Source organism: Ovis aries, chromosome 5, assembly GCF_016772045.2.
Source record: "Ovis aries strain OAR_USU_Benz2616 breed Rambouillet chromosome 5, ARS-UI_Ramb_v3.0, whole genome shotgun sequence".
NCBI classification, from domain to species: domain Eukaryota; kingdom Metazoa; phylum Chordata; class Mammalia; order Artiodactyla; family Bovidae; genus Ovis; species Ovis aries.
In genome coordinates, this window is record NC_056058.1 from 9,003,179 (window position 1) to 9,025,408 (window position 22,230).

Sequence of the window (22,230 nt, forward strand, 5' to 3'; positions counted from 1 at the left end):
TAATATATCAAAGCAGACATGGTAATGGCCTTTACTTTCAAATTATTTCATTATCTGTGGAGGTGAATATATTTGTGTGTTTGTTAGATATGTGCTTTCTCCATCGTAAATTGTCTATGGGAGTCCTTTCCTTTTGTATAGTGATGTCATAGTATTTCTACTGCCGTTTTTCTTCACATTCATTGAAAAAACAAAAAGGGCTTTTTTTTTTTTTTAAACCAACTAGCTGTTTTACATTTGGTTCATTTATGTATGTATAGATTTTTTGTTGAAGAGGGGAATACTAATTTTCTAGAGTTATTGGGAAACATCCCATCACAAGTCAATGCTTTGAAACTCCATGGGACCTAGTAAACACAGGTTATCATTCTCAGATTTGGATAAAACATTAGATCAAGGTTGAGATTAAGTGTAATGAGATGAGACTTCTGGAAGGCAGGAGAGTTCATGGAGAACTAAGAATAGACTGGATTCACCTGATTTCTACTAATCTAGTCTCTTGGGAACAGAGACTCAATAGGAATCATTTTCTTTATGTTCAGATCAGCATCCCACAGGGAAATTATGAACTCAGAAGTTGGGGCAACAACCGAAACAGTGCCTAAGGAGCAGCCTAGGGAGCTATAACTATCTCCTCTGCTGTAATTCCTTGGTGTGTGCATTCCTGGTGCTGGAGACGACTTGATTGTTGCTTTTAGTGTCTTAACATAGCTCAGGAACCAATGCTTTGCTCCTTCCTGTTGGCTTGTCTGGAAACAGAGCTTCTATCTCCATTGCTGATCATCCAGACAGCAATTCAGACATCCATACAGAGATTTTTCTCTTAGAGACATTATCCAGGTACATCTAAGAACTCAATAAGTAGGTGAGGAAAAAAGGTTCAGAGAGAAATGAACCTGAGAACTTTAACGTAAGATCACATAAGAGCCAGACCACTCTAGCCCTGAGACAAGAGATTGCCATGTGTCTATGCTAGAAAGACTAATCAACCTATAATTAATTCACTTAATGTGGTAAAAAGAGAAGTATCTTCTAGACTTAGAAATACAAGGAGTACTGTTGCAGCTAACTCATGGAATAGGAAATTCAGCTTAATGAGAATGAGGAAGGAATTCGAGGCATAGTGTAGTTCCAGTAAAATTAGAACATGGCTGAGGATATTTACAGTTAAGGGGAGTTGTATTATAGAATATTAGGTTCAGAGTCTTGTGCAGTGAACTAAAGGCATTTTTTAAATGCTTAAAATGGGATGTATTTGAGCATTTGTTTACTAGAAAGACTCATTTTTTTATTAGATAGTTTGTTTTTATGATATTGAGCCACACAAACTGTTATTAAATTTTGGAGACTAATCCTTTGTTTATTGCATATTTTGTAAATATTTCCATGTTTTGTATCTTTTATTTTCATGTCTGTCCATGTATCATGTTTATGTTTGAGTATGTTTGTGTGTTGATGAGAAACAGACTAAGGGAGGTGAATATTTGTTTGTATCCCTCATGTTGGATATCCATATGGATAACAAATTGTACCTAATATGAAAAAGAGTTATGCTAACAAGCTCTACTTTACAACTATTTCATTACTGAGAGGTGGGGAAGCAACAGTGACACTTGAAACGCAGGGGGAAAAATCAACTTCATCTCATTGGCAGTGATAATCATTCATATGTTAACAGGAAGGAACTATTCTATTTGCTTATTGAATAAATCTGTCGAGCACCTCCAGACAGTGTATACTACTCTTTTACTATGTATATATGTCTATATACTGTATGTATATGTATATTACTCTCTTACATTAGCATTTATAATGGTTCCATTGGCCACCCATGACAAAAAACTAATATGTGGTACATACAAGATTCAAAACTCAGTTTTCAAGTGCCCAGAGTCTTTTCATATGGTATCATTTTTAAAAATATTTCACATTTCAATTTTTTAAATGTACAATGGTTATTGTACCTTGTATATTTTCTATTTTAAATTGAGAATTTATTTCCTATGATCATTACTCTAATGGAATCAAGAAAAGGTCAGTTCAGTTCAGTTCATTTCAGTCACTCAGTCGTGTCTGACTCTTTGCAACCCCATGAATCAGTAATCAGTAAAAGGTTGTAACATTGTAAAATGTTGTTTGATTCTCTGGAGACTAAATTGTATGTATGTTCTTTCTGATTTATTAGGTATTCTGGGCATTGATGAGATATAACTGGGGTTCGAATATTGCCAGAACCAATAAAAAAATTTTTTCTCATCACTGTTTCTCAGGAACCATGTGAGTATTCTAGATCTTTTCACCCACTGATGTGTAGGTCTCTCCTCTGTTTTTAAATTGACTTTCATGTTTTCTTAAATACAGGACACAAAATGGTCATATAAATATGGATCTCCATGTTTACATATCCATGGGAGGCTTACCAACTGGAATTTGGGTATTATTTCTACATTCTTTTATTTACTGAGGTAACATTGGTTTAAAACTTTGCATAAGTTTCATATGAATATTATATTTTGACTTCTGCTACAGTGTACTCACCACCAAAAGTTCAATTTCCATCCTTCACTACACAGTTGTCACTATTTACCCATTCTGTCTGCCCCCAATGCTCCCTGTGACAACTACTGTGTTCTCTGTATCTAAGTGTTTGTTAGAGTTATTTCCTTCCATCATACCTCCTAGTTTAGATGAACATTTGTCAAAAATAGTAAGACTTATTTTGACTGACTAGTATTCCGTGGTAGACACCTACCACATCTTCTTTATCCATTCATCTATAAATGGCTGCTTTCATATTTTAGTTATTTTTAATAATACTGCAATGAACACTGGTGTGCATACCTCTTTTCAAATTAGTGGGACTTTTGTGGGGTGTGAGTAAAATATTCAGAAGTGGAACTTTAGGATGATATGTCAGTTTTATTTTTAAATTTTGAGGAACTTCCACACTGTTTTTCAATAGTCGCACCACCAATTTATATTCCTACCAACAGTGCATAAGAGTTACCTATGGTCTTCATCCTCTTTAGCACATTATTTCTAGACTATTTGGTAATAATCATCCTAATGGGCCAGAGGTGATATCTCATTTTGGTTTTGCTTTGCATTTCACTAATAATTAGTGAGATTGGACATCTTTTCCTGTGCCTTCTGGTCATTTGTATGTCTTCTTTGGAGAAAAAGTCTATTCAGCTCTTCTGCCCATTTTGAATTAGGTTGTTTGTAGTTTGATTGCTGACCTATATGAGTTCTTTATAAATATTGGATATGAACCCCTTATCTGATACATTATTGGTGAAGCTTATCTCCCATTTAGTAGGTTGTCTTTTCATTTTATTAATGGTTTGCCTTGCTGAGCAGATCTTTAATTAATGTAATCCCATTCGATTATTTTTGTGTTTTTTTGTTTTGTTTTATTTTGTTTTTCCTGCCTTAGGAGAAGTATCTAACAATATATTGCAAAAGAGTGTATTGCCTTTGTCTTCTTCTAGGAGTTTTATGATTTCTCAGGTTTTGCATTCATTAGTTTAACCCATTTTGAGTTGATTTTTTGTTGTTGTTAGGAGTTAAATTTTTATTCTCTTGTTGCAATTGTAAGTGGGTTTGTATTTGAGGGTTTTTTCCTGCTAGTTCATCATTATTGTTTATAAACATTGTAGTTTTTTGTATTGATTTTATACCTGTAACTTCATAGTATTCATTTGTTATTTCTAATAGTATTTAGTGGGATCTTTAGAGTTTCCTACTCAAAAATTTATGCCATCTGCGATTAATGATAGATTTACTTCCTTTCCAATTCCAAAAAATAAATGTCTTTTATTTATTTTCTTGCCTCATTACACTGGTTAAGACCCCAACAATATTTTGAATAAGAATGGAAAAGTAGGTACCTTTGTCATGTTTCTAATCTTAGAGAGATAGCATCTAGTTTTTCAACATTGATTATAATGTTAGCAGTGAGTTTGTCATATATGGGTTTTATTATGTTGAGATAAATTCCCTCTATACCCACTTTATTGAGAATTTATATGGTAAAAGTTTTTATGAATCTTTTGAACTCTCTTTCAACATCAGCATCTTTTTCTGGATCTACTGAACTGATCATATGATATTTATTCTTCATTATGTTATTGCTGTTTTCCATGTTAATTTGCAGATGTTAAAACATCCTTGCATTCCAGAAACATAAACCACTTGACTACACTTTTCTATGGTGTGTGGTCCTTTTAAGAATTGTTGTATTCTTTTGTTAATATTTTGTTGAGGCTTTTTGCTCTATGTCCTTCAGATCTATTGCACTATATTTTTTTGCTCTCGTTATTCTAGTTTGGTTTGGGAATCAGGGTAAACTTGGTCTCATGAAATTATTAAGGATGGTTTTCTCTCGTTTAATTTTTGGAAGAGTTTGGGGAAGATAGGTAGTGTTTCAAAGAATTCACCCCTGAAGCTGTCTGGTCCAGAACTTTTGATTTGGGGGAGCTTTTTGGTTACTGTTTTAATATCTGTACTTTCTTAAATTTAATTAATTTATTTATTTTACTTTACAATATTGTATTGGTTTTGCCATACATTGACTTGAATATCTGTACTAAATGATAGGTCTGTTCAAATGTTCTATCTTTTCCTGATTCAGTCATGAAATGTCATATAATTCTAAGATTCTGTTCATGTTTTCTAGGTTGTCCAATTTGTTAACTTATAGCTGTTCATAATCTTTTGTATTTCTCAGGTATTCATTGCTATTTCTTTTTCATTTCTGATTTTATTAATCAAAGTCTTCTGCCTCTCTATTTTTTTTCAGTAAACCTAGTAAAGGTTTGCCAATTTTGCTTGTCTTTTCAAAGTACCAGCTGTTAGTATGACTGATCATTCCTTTTTTTATAGTCCTTATTTTATTAATTTCTCCTCCGATTTTTATTATTTCATTCTTTCTACTGAATTTGAGCTGTGTCTTCTTCTTTTTCTACTTCCTTTAGATATAAAGTTAGATTGTTTGTTGAGAGAATTCTTGTTTCTTGAGGTGGGTCTGTGTTCTTATAAATTTCCCTCTCATTCTTTTGCTCATCTCAGAGATTTTCATTTTTATTTGTCTTCAGATATTTTTCTTAATGACTCCTTTGATTTTTCAATTGACCAATAGTTGTTCAGTAGCATGTTGTTTAACCTGCATATTTTCTTGATATTTTTCAGTTTTCTTCTATAGCTGATTTGTAGTTTCATACCGTTGTGATCAGAAAATGACTGACAAAATTTCAGTCTTCTGAATTTATTAAGACTCTATTGTTTCCCAACATATGGGAAACAATACTCTTGAGAAAATTCCATGTACACTTGAGAAGAATGTATATTCTGCATTTGGATGGAATGTTCTGTACAAATCTATCATGTCCATCTGGCCTAATGAAAACATAAGGCTGTTGTTTCTTGTTGATTTTCTGTCTCAATGAGCTATGCAGTGATGTAAAAGGAGTGTCAAAGTCCTCCTCTATTATTGTGCTGCTGCCAATTTACCCATTTAGGTCTCCTAATACTTGCTTTATATATGTCAGTTCCTCTATTTTAGATGGATATATCTTAACAACATTTAATATAACTTTATCTTCTCCAGTTTTAGGTCTTCCTGAACTCTCAGTTTAAAAAAGAAAAAAAAAGCACACTCATCCACTGTTTTTACACTTTTTTACACTATTCATAGAATCTGTCACCAGGTGGCATGATATAAGATATTTATGTGCTTATATTCTTTATCATTATTTTTTGGCTTTTCTTTCTCAGAATTTTAAACCTAGAAAATGGCTAGTATTCAGCATATATTCCTCAAATGGATAAAGATACTTCTCATTAAAACTGTGCAATGCATGATCCCTTGAGAGAAAATCTGAAAGCTTTCTCCACATCATAATCTAACTGGGACTACCTTAGCAATTTAGATCTGTTTTTTCCACTTAGGTCAGTATTATGCCTCTCTCTCTAACAGAATTCCTAGTCAGAGATGTCACAAAACATCCTTTAAATGTGAAGATTCATTAAAAATACAGAGGAAAAGATGAATGAATAGATAGATAGATAGATAGATAGATAGATAGATAGATAGATAGATAGAGATAGAGATGTAATTGTAGCGTTTTCAAATGAATAATGTCCATTTGGGTAAAAATGATCATGCAATTTTTTTTTTCATTCCTAGTCATCAACACCACAACATGATACCAGGAAATGATACACAAGATTCAGAATTTCTTCTTCAGGGATTATCAGTGAAACCAGAGCTGCAGCCCCTCATCTTCGGGCTTTTCCTCTTAATGTACCTGATCACTGGGTTTGGAAACCTGCTCATCATCCTGGCTGTCAGCTCAGACTCCCACCTCCACACCCCCATGTATTTCTTCCTCTCCAACCTGTCCTTTGTAGACATCTGTTTCACCACCACAACAATCCTAAAGATGTTAATAAACATACAGAACCAGAGAAAAGCTATATCCTATGAAGGCTGCATCAGTCAGATGTATTTTTACATGCTCTTTGCAGTGTTGGATGATTTTCTTCTGACCGTGATGGCCTATGACCGGTATGTGGCCATCTGCCACCCCCTGCACTACACAGTCATCATGAGCCCTCGACTCTGTGGACTTTTGGTTCTGCTATCTTGGATCATTAGTACCCTGCTTTCCTTGTTAGAAACCTTACTTGTGTTACGGCTGTCTTTCTGTACAGATTTGGAAATCCCTCACTTTTTCTGTGAAATCAAGCAGATTGTCCAGCTTGCCTGTGATGATACGCTTCTTAATGATACCATTATGTATTTTACAGCAGTGCTGTTGGGTGGTGGTCCCCTCGCTGGTATCCTTTACTCTTACTCTAAGATAATATTCTCCATACATGGAATCTCGTCACCTCAGGGGAAATATAAAGCAGTCTCCATCTGTGCATCTCACCTCTCAGTTGTCTCCTTATATTATTGTTCAAGCCTAGGAGTGTACCTTAGCTCTGCTACTGCTCCCCACAACTCTCATTCAAGTGCAACAGCCTCTGTGATGTACACCGTTGTCACACCCATGCTGAACCCCTTCATCTACAGTCTCAGAAACAAAGACATAAAAAGAGCTCTGAAAAGACTCATTCACATGGCAGTTATAAAAAGGGAAATTGTTCTGGGTTTGAAGAAGCAGCCTTGAAGAAGAGCTCAAGCTTTGGAACAAAAACTTCTATTCTTTGATTAGATTGTGGATGTTGAACTTGCTTTTTCTATTCATTTCCTGGAATTTCTGTTTCTTTAACTTTTGCACTTTAAATAAACTGTGCACTCACTTTTTGAAGCTTTCTTCTCCATCTGATGAAAAGACAGTTATCCCCATGATCCACTTTCCTATTTCCACAAAGTTTTTCCTAGCCTAAGAGCAGAAAGACTTTGAAATTCTGGTTAATTTCATGATGCTACATGGATTACTTATGAAGAATTTCATCTCAGATGATATATGCACATGCATACTCAATTGCTTCAGCTGTGTCCTACCCTTTTTGACCCCGTGGACCACAGCCATGGATTCTCCAGGTGAATATACTGGAGTGGGTTGCCCTGCCCTCCACCAGGGGATCTTCCCAACCCAGGCATTGAACCCATGTCTCCTGCATTGCAGGCAGCTTCTTTACCACTTAGCCGCTGGGGAAGCCCCAGAAGACATATATATTATCTCAAATATTTTCAAAAGAACTACAAATACAGGAAAATGGATAACAAAGTGTCAATAAGCATATATTTATCATTAATATTTTAAATGCCAATGGGCTAAATGTCTCAATTAAAGACATAGGGTGGCTGAGTTAAAAAAAAGAAAAAAAGACTCTTCTATCTTCTCTATGCTATTTATAAGAAACTCACTTCAGAGCTAAAGTCACACAAAGAATGATAGTAAAAGGATGGAAAAGATATTTCATGCATATGGAAAGTAAAAGAAATAGGAGATATGGAGAACATTATCTTAGGGGGAAAAATAGACTTTAAAACAAAAGCTAAAACTTGGTGTTTGTGCTTGGCTGAGGAGCCAATGGGGCAAAGCTACTATCTGTGGGATTATGACTGAATGCCTCTAAGTCAGAATCCAGCCCAGGCTGAAGGATTCGGCAGCGCCAGGGGAGCCTCAGATAGCTGGTCCCCTGCCATCCCCACCAACGGGCCACCACCCACGACCCTTGGGGCGTGGCATGGCATACCCTGCCCCACTACCAGACCAGGGTCTAGTGCAGAGAACACTTTGTCCTGGGACGTGGTGAGCTTCCCCTGCCTGTCATGCACTGCACATTCATGCTGAACCTGGTGCTAAACAATCCCTAGTCAACCTGCTTCTGCAGATATAGGACTATGTCGCCACCACAAATTAATGCTTTGAAGATCTGAAGGACCTAATCAAGACAGGTTCCTCTGTCTTAGATTTTTGAGAAAATGTGGACTCATGGTAGAATAAGGAGGTTATACCTCTAGATGGCACAAGAGTTCATGGAGAAGTATTGATATTAATAGTATTCACCTGATTTGTGACCTAGTCTCTTGGGAACAGAGAATCATTAAGAGGAACTTCTGTCTAGACCAGTGCACTGGGGGAAAATACATGCTTGAGGCTGGAATAACAAGAGGGAAATGTCATCAATACAAGAATATTATATAATGTATTTATCTTTAGTTTTGGCTTTTTTGATATCATTCTTGACAATTAAGTGATGAGAATGGAATTAAGTGGGTAAAATTTGATTTGGAGGCATTTTGGTTTCAATAAAATTAGAACATATTCAGTTCAGTTGCTCAGTTGAGTCTGACTCTTTGTGACCCCATGGACTATAGCACGCCAGACCTCCTTGTCCATCACCAATTCCCAGAGTTTACTCAAACTCACGTCCATCGAGTTGGTGATGCCATCCAACCATCTCATCCTCTTGTCCCCATCTCTTCCTACCTTCAATCTTGCCCAACATCAGGATCTTTTCTAGTGAGTCAGTTCTTCGAATCAAGTGGTCAAAGTATTGGCGTTTCAGCTTCAGCATCAGTCCTTCCAATGAATATTCAGGACTGATTTCTTTTAGGATTGACAGGTTTGATCACCTTGCTGTCCAAGGGAATCTCAAGAGTCTTCTCCTACACCACAGTCATAATAGCTGCAGTGAAGTGAGCAACTGTTTTCTGCCAGGTGATTTTCTATAAGCTCTGAAATATTAAAAACTTCTCGACCTACTCCTTAGGAGGATTTTCCCTAGTCCTGTAAGAGGAAACTGGAGAAGGAAATGGCACAAAATCCCATGGACAGAGGAACCCGATGGGCCACAGTCCATGGGGTTGCAAAAGAGTCGGACAAGACTCAGTGGCTAAACGACAACAACAACAACATAAGAGGAAACAAGGCCTAAAAGTTTTACCATCTGTACAGAGGGAAATACTCCAGAGATGTGTGTAAATTTGTTAAGGGAGAAGCAGAATGGCATTTGACCACCACATTTGATATTGGTCTAGCATTTGATCACCTTACATGAGACATGATGTGAGAAGGAAGATTCTTGATGGAGAACTAAAACACCTATGCGCATGTGCATGCATGCTGCATCGCTTCAGTCATGTCTGACTCTCTGGGACCCCCTGGACTGAGCCCATTAGGCTCCTCTGTCTGTGGGATTCTTCAGGCAAGAATACTGGAGTGGGTTGCCATGCCCTCCTCCACGGGATCTTCCTGAGCCAGAGATCAAATCCATGTCTCTTGTGTCTCCTGCACTGACAGGCATGTTGTTTACCACTCACGCCACCTGGGAAAATACTTCCACCTGACTCTAACACTGGACCACAGTCCTGATACTCAAAGACTCTTCCAAAGAACAAGACCTGCAACATCAACAACATCTGGGAGATTGTTACAAATGCAGAATCTCTGGGACACTCTAGTCCTGCCAAATCAGGATCTGTATTTAATGATAAGATTCCCTAGTGATTCATATACACACTGATTTTGGGAGAAATGTCTTATGAAGAACCGTGTTTCTCAACCTCACCACTGTTGACATTGTGATGGACACTTCCTTGTAGTGGGGGCTGTCCTGTACTTTGTAGTTTGCTGACCTGCATCCTTGGATTCAATCCACTATGTTCAGGAACACTTCCCCTTGTGGGAAAATCAACTATTTCTCCCTATATCCCCAAGGGTCCTCTGGAGACAAAATCATCTCTAATTGAGACCACTGGCCTGGTGCAAGAGAATTAAGAAGTATTTTGTATTCTAAGCTAAGTGCATCCCTTACTTAGTTCATAACTTTGGAACAACCACGTAACACTTCTGAACCACAAATCTGCAAATTTAGAATGAAGCTCATAATTGTTCCATCCCCATTGGTTGGGCTTTTGCAAAAAATGAATGAGATAATACATATACATTTCTAAGCTCACCTCATAGTGCATTAAAAGATCTAACAGTGTCTTTTATGATTATCAATTTTTAATAAGTGAAAGACTTTATTTGCAATACAGAAGGTCAAATGGCTAATAAACCCCAAAATATATCCAATATCCCAGGCAATAAAATCATTGCAAAGGAAAACCTTTACCATCTGCCTGTTTGCATAGTAAATGAAATTCAAATGCCAAATTTTCATTTATATTAAAAGCATGAAATTCTTGACTGATGTATCAAAAGCATCCTTTTTTGTTTTTAAAATCCTTATAAAACAAGGATTATTTAAATGACAATTTTATAGCAAAAGAACACAGTTCCTTTATTGAAGAAATAAATAAACATTTTTTGGAGATATCAGGAGCTGTGTTCCTACCACAAGTCAATACTTCAGACTCACAGGACTTAGTCAAGACAGGCTTCTCTGGCTCAGCTTTGGAGAAATCTGACTCAAGATTGTAAATCAAGATTGTTAAAAAAGGATCCAAGTTTCACCCTTGGAAGCCAGAAGAGTTCATGGAATAGCAATAAGCACTGGATAGACCTGACATCTAAACTAAACTCTTGGGAACAGCAAATCAGCACAGAAAATTTCCATTCTGTCCAGACATGCCCCCATGGAGAAATGTGCTCAGGGTTGGAGTAATAATGAAAATGAGCATATATACAGTGAATATACAGAGTTTTAAATCTCTCCACTGCTGCAATGAGTGAGCAAGTTCAACCTTGAGCTGGAGGGAACATAGTTTTTTCATTCGGATTCCTAAAGTAAGCTCAGGTACTCCTTCCTTCTTTCTTGTCTGGAGACAGAGCTTTAGCACCAGATGCTTCATCAAGCATCCATGGAGAAATTTGGACTTCCACATGGAGAACTTCCTGTCAGCCTTTCCATCCAGGTGAGTATAAAAGTTCGGTAGACACTACAGGAAAAAAGTCAGAGAGGATTAAACCCAATATTATTTGCTTGAACCAAGTGAAGTCGCTCAGTCGTGTGCGACTCTTTGCGACACCATGGACTGTAGCCCACCAGGCTCCTCCGTCCATGGGATTCTCCAGGCAAGAATACTGGAGTGGGTTGCCATTTCCTTCTCCAGGGAATCTTCCCGACCCAGGGATCGAACCCAGGTCTCCCGCATTGCAGGCAGATGCTTTAACCTCTGAGCCACCAGGGAAGCCCCATTATTTACCTGAGGTCACTTGAAAATCCAAACAGATGGCCCATAGCCGTGAGATCTCCAGGTTTGTTTGCTTGATTGGCAAATTAATCTATTTATTTAGTGATAAGTCTCCATCAGACTTGGAAATATAAGAAATACTGCTCCCTATTAAGTTTTGGGAATGAAAATCTGTTGGATGAGACTCAAGAAGAAACAGAAACTCTGAAATTTTCCAGAATTTTACAACATATGGGTGTAGGAAAATAGACAGGTAAGGAAGAATTTGCTGTTAGGTGAAAATATTTTATTCATTTTTTAAAATTTTAACATAAGGTATATTTGATGGTATTCTGTCTTTATTAGGAAGATCCAGATCAATAGAAGTAACTATGAAATTGCAAGTTCAGTTATTGAGATTCATATTTCATAGAGTCTTCTCTCACACTGAGGATTCACTTGGAAAACTGCATTTACTATAGTGCAAACAGGAAGATGATAAAGAGTTTTACTTTGCAATGATTTTAGTACCTGGAAGACTGGATATATCTGAGGGTTTATTAGCCATTTACTTTCTGTACTGAAAATTGTCTATGGATGTTCTTTGCTTTAAGTATTGGTGTCTGAGTGCTTTTACTTTTTCTGCTTAATTTTTTTTCCATATAATTTCCTTCATAACTTATTTCATTTCTACCTCTGAGAAAAAAGGCCAGGAATTGTACTCCAACATAAGGAAAAATGGAAGAGTGAGGTGTATTTTAAATACTTTGACAAGTCTTCTTGCTGGAAATAGAGATACGTGCTACTTCTCTCTCTTTTTTAAAATTAACTTATTTTTTTTACTGAAGGATAATTGTTTTACACATTTTTGCTGTTTTCTGTCAAACCTCAATATGAATCAGCCATAGGTATACATATATCCCCTGTCTTTTGAAACTCCCTCCATCTTCCTCCCCATCTCACTCCTCTAGAGTGATACAGAGCCCCTGTTTGAGTTTCCTGAGCCATACAGCAAGTTCCCACTGGCCATTTATTTTACATATGATAATGTAAGTTTCCATGTTACTCTTTCATACATCTCACCCTCTCTCCACTCTTCCCTTCCCCCAGGCAGGTGTGTCAGGCACCATTTCTGTGACTCCATTTCACCCAAAGCTGCTGTAAGCTGCAACTACTTCCACTACTCAGGATTATCAATCCCTAATCTCCTTTATTCTTATTTTTTTATTTCATTCCTTCAATTTTTAAACAAGTGTGCTATTTGACATTTAAATCTTATTTGTATATACAATGGGTGTGTTGGGTTGTGTGACACTTTATGAATTTTGAGTAGATAGATTTGACTATCTATATCAAATCTATCTATATTTTGTCCTCCTTTCCATGGTTTTTCAAGCATAGAAAGCTGTTCTACATCCATAAATGTAATAAACCACCTTTTAGATGCATTGCCATCTTACTTCACATATCCTTTATTACTGTTACCTTTTGCCTTTACTGATTAGATCTATTTTTAAAATATCAATCATTTGAAGCCATCTTGTGGAATCCATTCTTTTGAATTCAATCAAAGATTGCATGGGGGCTTCCCAGGTGGTTCAGTGGAAAAGAATCTGTCTGCCAATACAGGAGACATGGGTTCAATCCCTGGGTTGAGAAGACCCCCTGGAGAAGGAAATGGCAACCCACTCCAGTATTCTTGCTTGAAAAACCCCATGGATAAAGGAGCCTGGCAGGCTACAGTCCATAGAGTCACAAAGAGTCAGACATGACTGAAGCGACTTAGCAAGCATGCATGTATGATGCACTCTGATATATTGTGTTTTATTTATTCAGTTCTACTTTATTCTTTTTTATTGAAGTATAGCTGATTTACAATATCATGTAGTTGCAGGTGTACAGCACAGTCATTCAATTTTACACACACACACACATATACATATGTGTATACACACACACACATTCTTTTTCAGATTCTTTTCCTAATAGGTTACTACAAAACAGTGAGTATGGTTCTGTGCTATAGTGTAGGTCTTTTTTATTATCTATTTTACATACAGTAGTGTGTATATGTTAATCCCGACCTCCTAATTTACCCCTTCCTCTTTCCAGTTTGGTAATCATAAGTTTGTTTTCTGTATCTTTGACTCTATATCTGTTTTGTAAATACATTCATTTGTATTTTTTATAAGATTACATGTATGAATAATATCATATGATATGTTTCCTTCTCTATCTGGTTCACTTCCTTTATAATGATAATCTCGAGGTTCATCCATTTGGCTGCAAATAGAATTATTTACAGCTGAGTAATAGTCCATTGTATATATGGTCCACATCTTTATCTATTCAACTGTCGATGTATATCTAGGTTGCTTCCACGTCTTGGTTTTTGTAAATAATGCTGCAATGAACATTAAAATGTATGTATTTTTTCCAATTATACTTTTCTCCATATATATTCCCAGGAGTGGGGTTGTGGGGTTATATGTTAGCTCTATTTTGCTGGGAGCCAGCATGAGGAATCCCGCCCGTGGCAAAGGTCATGAGGAAGAGGCCTGATAGGCAAAGGTGACATCAGGCCTCAAGGAAACTCCCCTGGGCCTTCTCGAGCATCTACCCCCAAACCAGAATCTGTCTGTCTTATTTTTTTATGACTTTCACTGACTCCTCCTCCTTAACAGGGGCTATCCCTGACCACCTTTCTCTGGAAAAAGTTAACTTAGAGCTCCAGTTAAAAGTCTCTTACCTATAAAAGGAGTGTCTCAGCTCAAACCCCTCTGATGGCTCTCTAACTTGCCTGACAGGTTTACTCGGACTTTTACAACTGTGCGTATGATTGTTTATAGCCCCCCAACCGCATGAGGCATGAAGCTTAAAACATCTTAAAGATACAGAGCCTTTTTTAAAGAGCTAAGACTTACATTGGTGGAGGGTTTTCATTGTTGAGTTAATGACTGCTTCCAGGCCTCCATATCCTTTATCTTTTAGGCACCTGGAGGATATTAATCAATGTAATTGGAATGCAGAAATAGGAATATAGTAGTTTGATGTTAGCAATACTAGACTTTTGAGTTAATGAGTTTTCTCTTTGTTATAAATCACTGTCCTCCTCTTTCCTTGCTATAAATTATTGTATTCTTGCTATGTAAAAATGTAACCTTAATTAGTGCTTTCTGAGAGTGGCACCAGACTTTAGTAAGAACAGCACTTTTAAGGCAAATAAGTTTTCTGGTTGACGGACCCTTGTCAGAAAAGGGCCATAAAATGCTACTAGGCCTCCTCGCCAGAAGATGATGTAAATCACCTAAGACCTGTGTATACAGCTAGGCATGCAGAGAGAAAGCCTGGTCTCGATAAGGGTCAGGGCTGCTGACCCTCCATGACTTTGCATCTCTATGTACAAAAAAAGTATAAAAGCTTTCCTAGAAAATAAAGGATAGACCAGTTCCTGGAAAGACTGGTTTCCCCCGTGTTGTCTTTTCTCGTTTTCTGGCTGAATTCCCATCTGGAGCATGGAGGTTCACCGGGTATGCTTATTTGCCCTGGCTTCTAAGACCCACACAAGAGGGAGCCCAAAGCAGGGCATCCTCCGCTATTCAAGCAGTCCCGGTGGCCTACGTAGACAGTGCAAACCTCTTGTCTCAGAGTTTTATTGGTTCTCCGTGTAAACCAAGTTATTCAGCCTCTTTTCTCCACTAATTTTCCTACTACACTATTCTTTTCTAATCTCTCTTTAAACTTCTAATTAATCTCTCTTCGACGACTCCATCCCCGCTTTGAATTCCCTGGATCCACCAGGGCTGGACTCTGGCACTATTTTAGTTGTTGTTGTTATGGTTTTTGTTGTTGTTGTTTTTTAAGAAACCTGCATACTGTTCTCCACAGTGACTGCACCAATTTACATCCCCACTAACATTGTAGAGGGATTCCTTTTCCTATACTCTATCCAATATGTATTATTTTTGGACTTTTTGATGATGGACATTCTAACTGTGAAGAAAGCTGAGCGCTGAAGAATTGATGCTTTTGAACTTTGGCGTTGAAGAAGACTCTTGAGAGTCCCTGGGACTGCAAGGAGATCCAACCAGTCCATTCTGAAGGAGATCAGTCCTGGGATTTCTTTGGAAGAAATGATGCTAAAGCTGAAACTCCAGTACTTTGGCCACCTCATTCGAAGAGTTGACTCATTGGGAAAGACTCTGATGCTGAAAGGGATTGGGGGCAGGAGGAGAAGGGGATGACAGAGGATGAGATGGCTGGATGGTATCACTGACTCGATGGACATGAGTTTGAGTGAACTCCAGGAGTTGGTGATGGACAGGGAGGCCTGGTGTGCTGCAATTCATGGGGTCGCAAACAGTCAGACATGACTGAGCAACTGAACTGAACTGAACTGATCCTGATGGAGTGAGGTAATACCTCATTGTAGTTCTGATTTGCATTTCTATATAAATAGTGATGTTAAGCATCTTTTCATGTGATGTTTGGCCATCTACATGTCTTCTTTGGAGAAATGTCTATTTAGATTTTCTTCCCTTTTTAATCTGGTTTATTTTATTCTTGTTGTCATTCAGTCACCTAGTCAAGTCCAACTCTTTGAGACCCATGTACTGCATCATGCCAGGCCTCTCTGTCCCTCACCACCTCCCGAAGTTTGCCAGAGTTCTTGTCCATTGCATCAGTGATGGCATCCAGTGATTTCATCCTCTGATACCCTCTTTTCCTCTGCCCTCAATCTTTCCCAGCATCAGGGACTTTTCCAGTGAGTCAGCTGTTCACACCTGATGATCAAAATACTGGAGTTTCCGCTTCAGCCATCAGTCCTTCAAATGAATATTCAGGGTTGATTTTCCTTAATATTGACTGGTTTGATCTCCTTACTCTCCAAGGGATGTTGTTTTACTATTCTGGGCATCATGAGTTTAAAACTGGTGTTTAAATGTTGCCAGAATCAAGGAAACTTTATCATAAACTATAGGAATCACCTGAGCTTATTTGATCCTTTTCCCTCACATATTTTTTTCTGTTTTATTTTTTTCACAAGAGTTTTTATTGTTCTTTAAATGCTGCATACAAAATGGTCATATTAAAATGGAGCCCCATATTTAAATGTCCATGGGTGACTTAACAACAGAAACTTAGGTATTGTTTCTACAGTTATAGGGGAAAGATAATCTAATATTGAGAGCCTGTCTGTATCACTGTTCCTAATTATTGTGGCTGAGGGTAAGAATAGCTGGTAGTAGCATTGCCCTTGGAGGCCTCTGTGTGTGTGTGTGTGTGTGTGTGTGTGTGTGTGTGTGTGTGTGTGTGTGTGTATGTGTGTTGTGGGGAAAGAGCAGTTCTCAAGGCAGGGAAGAGTACCTGAGCACAGAGCTTCCAGTATGGGACTGTTATAACACAGGTGCCAGAAAATTAATCAACATTAAAAATAAGGAAGAGACTCATTTTTATTCACAGGATTTCTTATAAACAAAATTAATAAAGTGAAAGTAATACAACATGTATTAGGAAAGACCCTGATGATGAGAAATGTTGAAGGTAAAAGGAGAAGGTGGCAGCAGAGGATGAGATGGTTAAATAGCATCACCAACTCAATGGAAATGAGTGTCAGCAAACTCCAAGAGACAGTGAAGGACAGGGATGCCCGGCATGCTGCAGTCCATGGGATTGCAAAGAGTCAGACATGACTTAATGACTGAACAATAATACAACATGTGAGTAGGCACTCCCTGGAACTTGAAGTTTCAGCTGTATCAAGGAGCCCAGCTCTTCCCTCCACGTTCTGACACCATCTCTCATCACTTGCCTTCTTCTGCATTCCCCTGCACATGCAACTGCTTCATTTTAAGCCTCAGGATTCTGAAACAAGTGCCTTTTCAAGACCTTTCTTCTGGTCATTTTCTCTGTCCAGCCCACAGTTCCCTAGAAGAAATCACATCTCTAGCCCTCTCTTCTGTGAGATTTATGTTTGAGTAGTTGCAAATCTATCTCAACACCATATAAAAGTAAATGCTCTTATTTATATCTGATTTCTTTTCCTCACAGCACCTGACTTCATCTCATTAAAAAAAAAATGAATTTTGATTTGCTTGTATTCTTTCTCCATCATTGAACTGTAGGAACTATTGTGTCTCAGCACTGTATAGTCTTTGTTCAGAAGTCAGCCAATTCTCAACTTGTACTTAGCAAATCCTTGACAAAATTACTCATTAAAAATGTAAATGATTAGTCTGCATGTGGGATGGGAATTGTTAGTTAGGGATGGAATAGTAAATCACTTGAAGGGGAAACTTCCATACCAAAATTATGGATATAAGTTTTTGAATGCAAAACATAAATAGTAGAATTTCAACAGTATCTGCATTGCAAAATTTGAGATAATTAGTCGCATCATTTGTTGTTTCCTGGCAGTCAACTCCACAACATGGAACCAGGGAATGATACTCGAATTTCTGAATTTCTTCTTCTGGGGTTATCAAAGGAACAAGAACTGCAGCCCCTCATATTTGGGCTTTTCCTCTGCATGTACCTGATCACTGTGTTCAGAAACCTGCTCATCATCCTGGCAGTCAGCTCAGATCCCCACCTCCACACGCCCAAGTACTTCTTCCTCTCCAACCTGTCCTCTGTAGACATCTGCTTCACTTCCACCGCCATCCCAAAGATGCTGTGGACCATCTAGACACAGCAAAGGCATAACCTATGAAGGCTGCATCACCCAGATGCATTCTTTTCACACTCTTTACAGTACTGGACATGTTTCTCCTGACCATGATGGCCTATGACCACTTTGTGGCCATGTCACCTCCTGCACTACACAGTCAACACGAAGCTCTGGCTCTGTGGATTGATGGTGTTGATGTCCTGGATAATCAGTGTCTTAAATTCTTTGACTCAAAGCTTAATGGTATTGTGACTCTCCTTATGTACAGACTTGGAAATCCCCCACTTTTTCTGAGAAATTAATAAGGTGGTTCACCTTGCCTGTTCTGACACATTTCTTAATGACATGGTGATGTATGCAGGAGACCCAGGTTCAATCCCTGGGTCAGAAAGATCCCCTGGAGAAGGAAATGGCAACCCACTCCAGTACTCTTGCCTGGAGAATCCCATGGAGGGAGGAACCTGGTAGGCTATAGTCCATGGGGTCGCAAAGAGTCGGACACGACTGAGCGACTTCACTTTCACTTTCACTTTGTATTTTGCAGCTGGGATGTTGTGTGGTGGTTCCCTCAGTGAAATTCTTTACTCTTATTCTAAGGTAATGTCCTTCATACGAGGAATGTCATCACCTTGGTGGAAATATAAAGCATTTTCCACCTATGGATCTCATCTCTCAGTTGTCTCCTTATTTTATTGTACAGCCTTAGGAGTGTATCTTAGCTCTGCTGCTTCCCACAGCTCACACTCAAGTACAGTCGTCTCTGTGATTTACACAGTGGTCACGCCCATGCTACACCCCTTCATCTACAGTCGGAGAAACACAGACATAAAGAGGGCTCTAAAAAGAATCACTGGAGTGGCAGTTAGATGCAGGCCAATTGTCCTGGAGCTGAAGAAGTGCCTGTGGTTATAGGGCTCAAATAAAGACAGCCAGAAACTGATATTGTTTGATCTGACTGTGGGAGCAGAACTTGCTCCTTCTGTTTATTTCCTAGAATTTCCATTTATCTGAATTCAACTCTGTACAAATTAAGTAGCTCAGTTTACTGAACTTTATTGTGAATAATGCATTTAAAAATTTTATAAGGGCTGCATAATGTCTGTAGGATGCTTTGGGTAGTATGAACATTTTAATAATATAAAGTTCCACAAACCATGGACACTTTATACCTCTTCATTTATTGATCTTATTTAATTTCTCTCAACAGCATCATACAGTTTGTAGCATACATGTCTTTCACTTCCTTTGTAAAATTTATTTATAAATATTTTAGACTTGTGGATGCTATTTTTTTATAAACAAAATTGCTTTTCTTATTTATTTATTTATTTATTTATTTTTAGCTCTGATAGTTTGGCGTTACTGTGTAGAAATACAGCTTATGTTTATATGGTCATTTTCTACCCTACAACTTTATTCAAGTATTAGTTATAAGTCTTTTTTAATGGATTCTTTAGTATTTTCTATGTATGTGATAATGTCATCTACTAATACAGCTTACATTGCTATTTCTTTATTGAATTGGATGCTTTTTGTTCATTTATTGCCTAATTCCTCTGCAGAAAACTTCCAGTGTATGTTGTATAGAACTAGCAAGAATGGGCATTTTTGTCTTTCAACTTAAGAGGAAAGCTTTCACTTTTCATATTGAGTTTGCTGTTACCTGTGAGGTAGTCATATAATGCATTTATTATCAAAAACTGTAGAGGTACATTCTAAACCCATTTTGTTGAAAGCTATTACCATAATAGGGCTTCTTTGGTAGCTCAGCAGATTCTCATTAAGAATCTGCCTGCAATGCAGGAGACACAGGGTAATGCATCTTTGATCCCTGGGTTCGGAAGATCCCCTAGGAGGGCATGGCAAGCCACTCCAGTATTCTTGTCTGGAAAATCCCACGGACTGAGATGCCTGGAAGGCTACAGTACTTAGGGTCGCAAAGATTCGGGCCTGACTGAAGCTACTGAGCATGCACACGCATTATTATAAAGGATGTTTAATTTTGTCAAAAATTTTTTCTCAGTCTTTAGTGATTATATTTTTTATTCTTCATTCTGTTAATTGGTGTATTACATTTATGGATTTATATATGTTGAGACACCCTTGAATCTCAGGGGAAAATCTCATTTGAATTCAGTGTATAATATTTATCACGTGCTATGGAATTTTTTAAATTTAAATTTATTTATTTTAAATGGAGGCTAATTACTTTACAATATTGTATTGGTTTTGCCATACATCAACATGAATCCACCACGGGTGTACACATGTTCCCCATCCTGAACCCCCCTCCCACCTCCCTCCCTGTATCAACCCTGTGGTTCATCCCAGTGCACCAGCCCCAAGCATCCTGTATCCTGCATCGGGAATTTTTTTTAAACTGGCGTTTTGCAGGGAGGGAATACTTTGCATCTGTTTCCCAGGAATATTGTTCTGTAACTTTCTTTCCTTGTAGTGTTTTTATTTGGCTTAGATGTCAGAGTAATTTTGACTTTGTCAAATGACTTAGAAAGTGCTAGCTCCTTATCAAAATTTTAGATTTTGAGAAGGATTGGTATAATTCAACAGTGAAGCCATCTTACATGGGGCTTTTCTTTTTTTAATATAAATTTGTTTATTTTAATTGGAGGTTAATTACTTTACAATATTGCATTAGCGTTGCCATACAGCAACATGAATCCACCACAGGTATACACGTGTTCCCCATCCTGAACCCCCTCCCTCCTCCTTCCCTGTACCATCCCTCTGGGTCGTCCCAGTGCACCAGCCCCAAGCATCCAGTATCATGTATAATATCATATATGAAATGAATCGCCAGTCCAGGTTCGATGCATGATACTGGATGCTTGGGGCTTTTCTTTAATACTGATTCAAGCCCCTTTCTAGTCATTAGTCTGTTCAGATATTCTGTTTCTTCATGAATCAGTCTTGGTAACTTGAGTGTTTCTAGGTATTTATTCACTACTTCTCAGTTACTTAACTTGTTGATATGTAATTGTTTATGATGGTCTCATGATTCTTTGTCTTTGTGTGGTATCAGCTGTTATGCCTCCTCTTTCATGTAAACTCTTCTTAGTCATTCCTCTTTTTTCTTAGTCTAGCCAAAAGATCACCAACGTTGTTTGTCTTCTCAAAAACCACCTCTTAGTTTCATTAATTTTTAAATGGTCTTTCTAGCCTGTGTCTTATTTCTCTCTACTCCAATATTTATTTCCTTCCTTCTATTGACTTTGGGCTTAGTTTGCTGTTCTTTTTGTAGTTCCTTGATGTAGAAATTTAGGTTGTCTATTTGGTATCTTTCTTTTATCTTAATTTGGCATTTAGCATGCATGCTAAATCCCTTCAGTTGTGTCCGACTCTTTGTGACCCTACAGACCATGGAGCCTGCCAGGCTTCTCTGTCCATGGGATTCACCAGATAAGAATACTGGTGTGGGTTGCCATGCCCTCTTCCAGGGGATCTTCCTGACCCAGGGATCCAACTAGGTTTCTTACATCTCCTGCATTGGAGGCAGGTTCTTTACCACTAATGCCACCTGGCAAAGTCCTTGGTGTTTAGAGGGAAAGTTTAGTCCTTTTCCATCATATGAGGATACAGGAAAACTTTTAATTTACAATCCAGAAGACAGTCTTCTTTGGACTTTGATCATGCCTGCACCTGATCTTACATTTCCAGAACTATAAAAAATAAATGTGTGTTGTTGGTAGACTACCAGTTTATGGAATTTTGTACAGCCCCCTGAACTGATGCAACCCACTCCAGTGGGTAACCTGGAGAATTCCATGGTACATGGAGCCTGGTGGGCTACGATTCATCACAAAGAGCCAGCCATGACTGAACGACTGAGCACACCTGCCCTGAATTTTAGCCATTTCACAAGACAGCAGCTCACTACTTAAAGGCCAGCCATAGAATCATTCTTCTGCTGCCAAACTTTTATTTTAGGAAGGGCCCGGTCTCTTTTAAGGGCTAACTTGATTGC

The 22,230-nt window shown here is 38.0% G+C and overlaps 1 protein-coding gene, 1 long non-coding RNA gene and 1 pseudogene across 2 annotated transcripts in view; all 3 read left to right on the forward strand.

The window, feature by feature from the left end:
* LOC132659866 (uncharacterized) overlaps positions 1 to 22,230 on the forward strand; it is a 995,695-nt gene that overhangs the window by 924,635 nt on the left and 48,830 nt on the right. The gene's annotated exons all lie outside the window — the stretch shown is intronic.
* On the forward strand, positions 6,132 to 7,175 carry LOC114114788 (olfactory receptor 7A17-like). Its single transcript, XM_042251012.1, has one exon. The coding sequence runs from the start codon at positions 6,132 to 6,134 to the stop codon at positions 7,173 to 7,175; it is 1,044 nt and encodes a 347-aa protein (XP_042106946.1).
* On the forward strand, positions 18,009 to 19,160 carry LOC121819569 (olfactory receptor 7A17-like; annotated as a pseudogene).

Coding starts and splice junctions, on each gene's coding strand:
- LOC114114788 (XM_042251012.1), top strand. CDS start 6,132: ATGAATAATGTCCATTTGGGTAAAAATGATCATGCAATTTTTTTTTTC.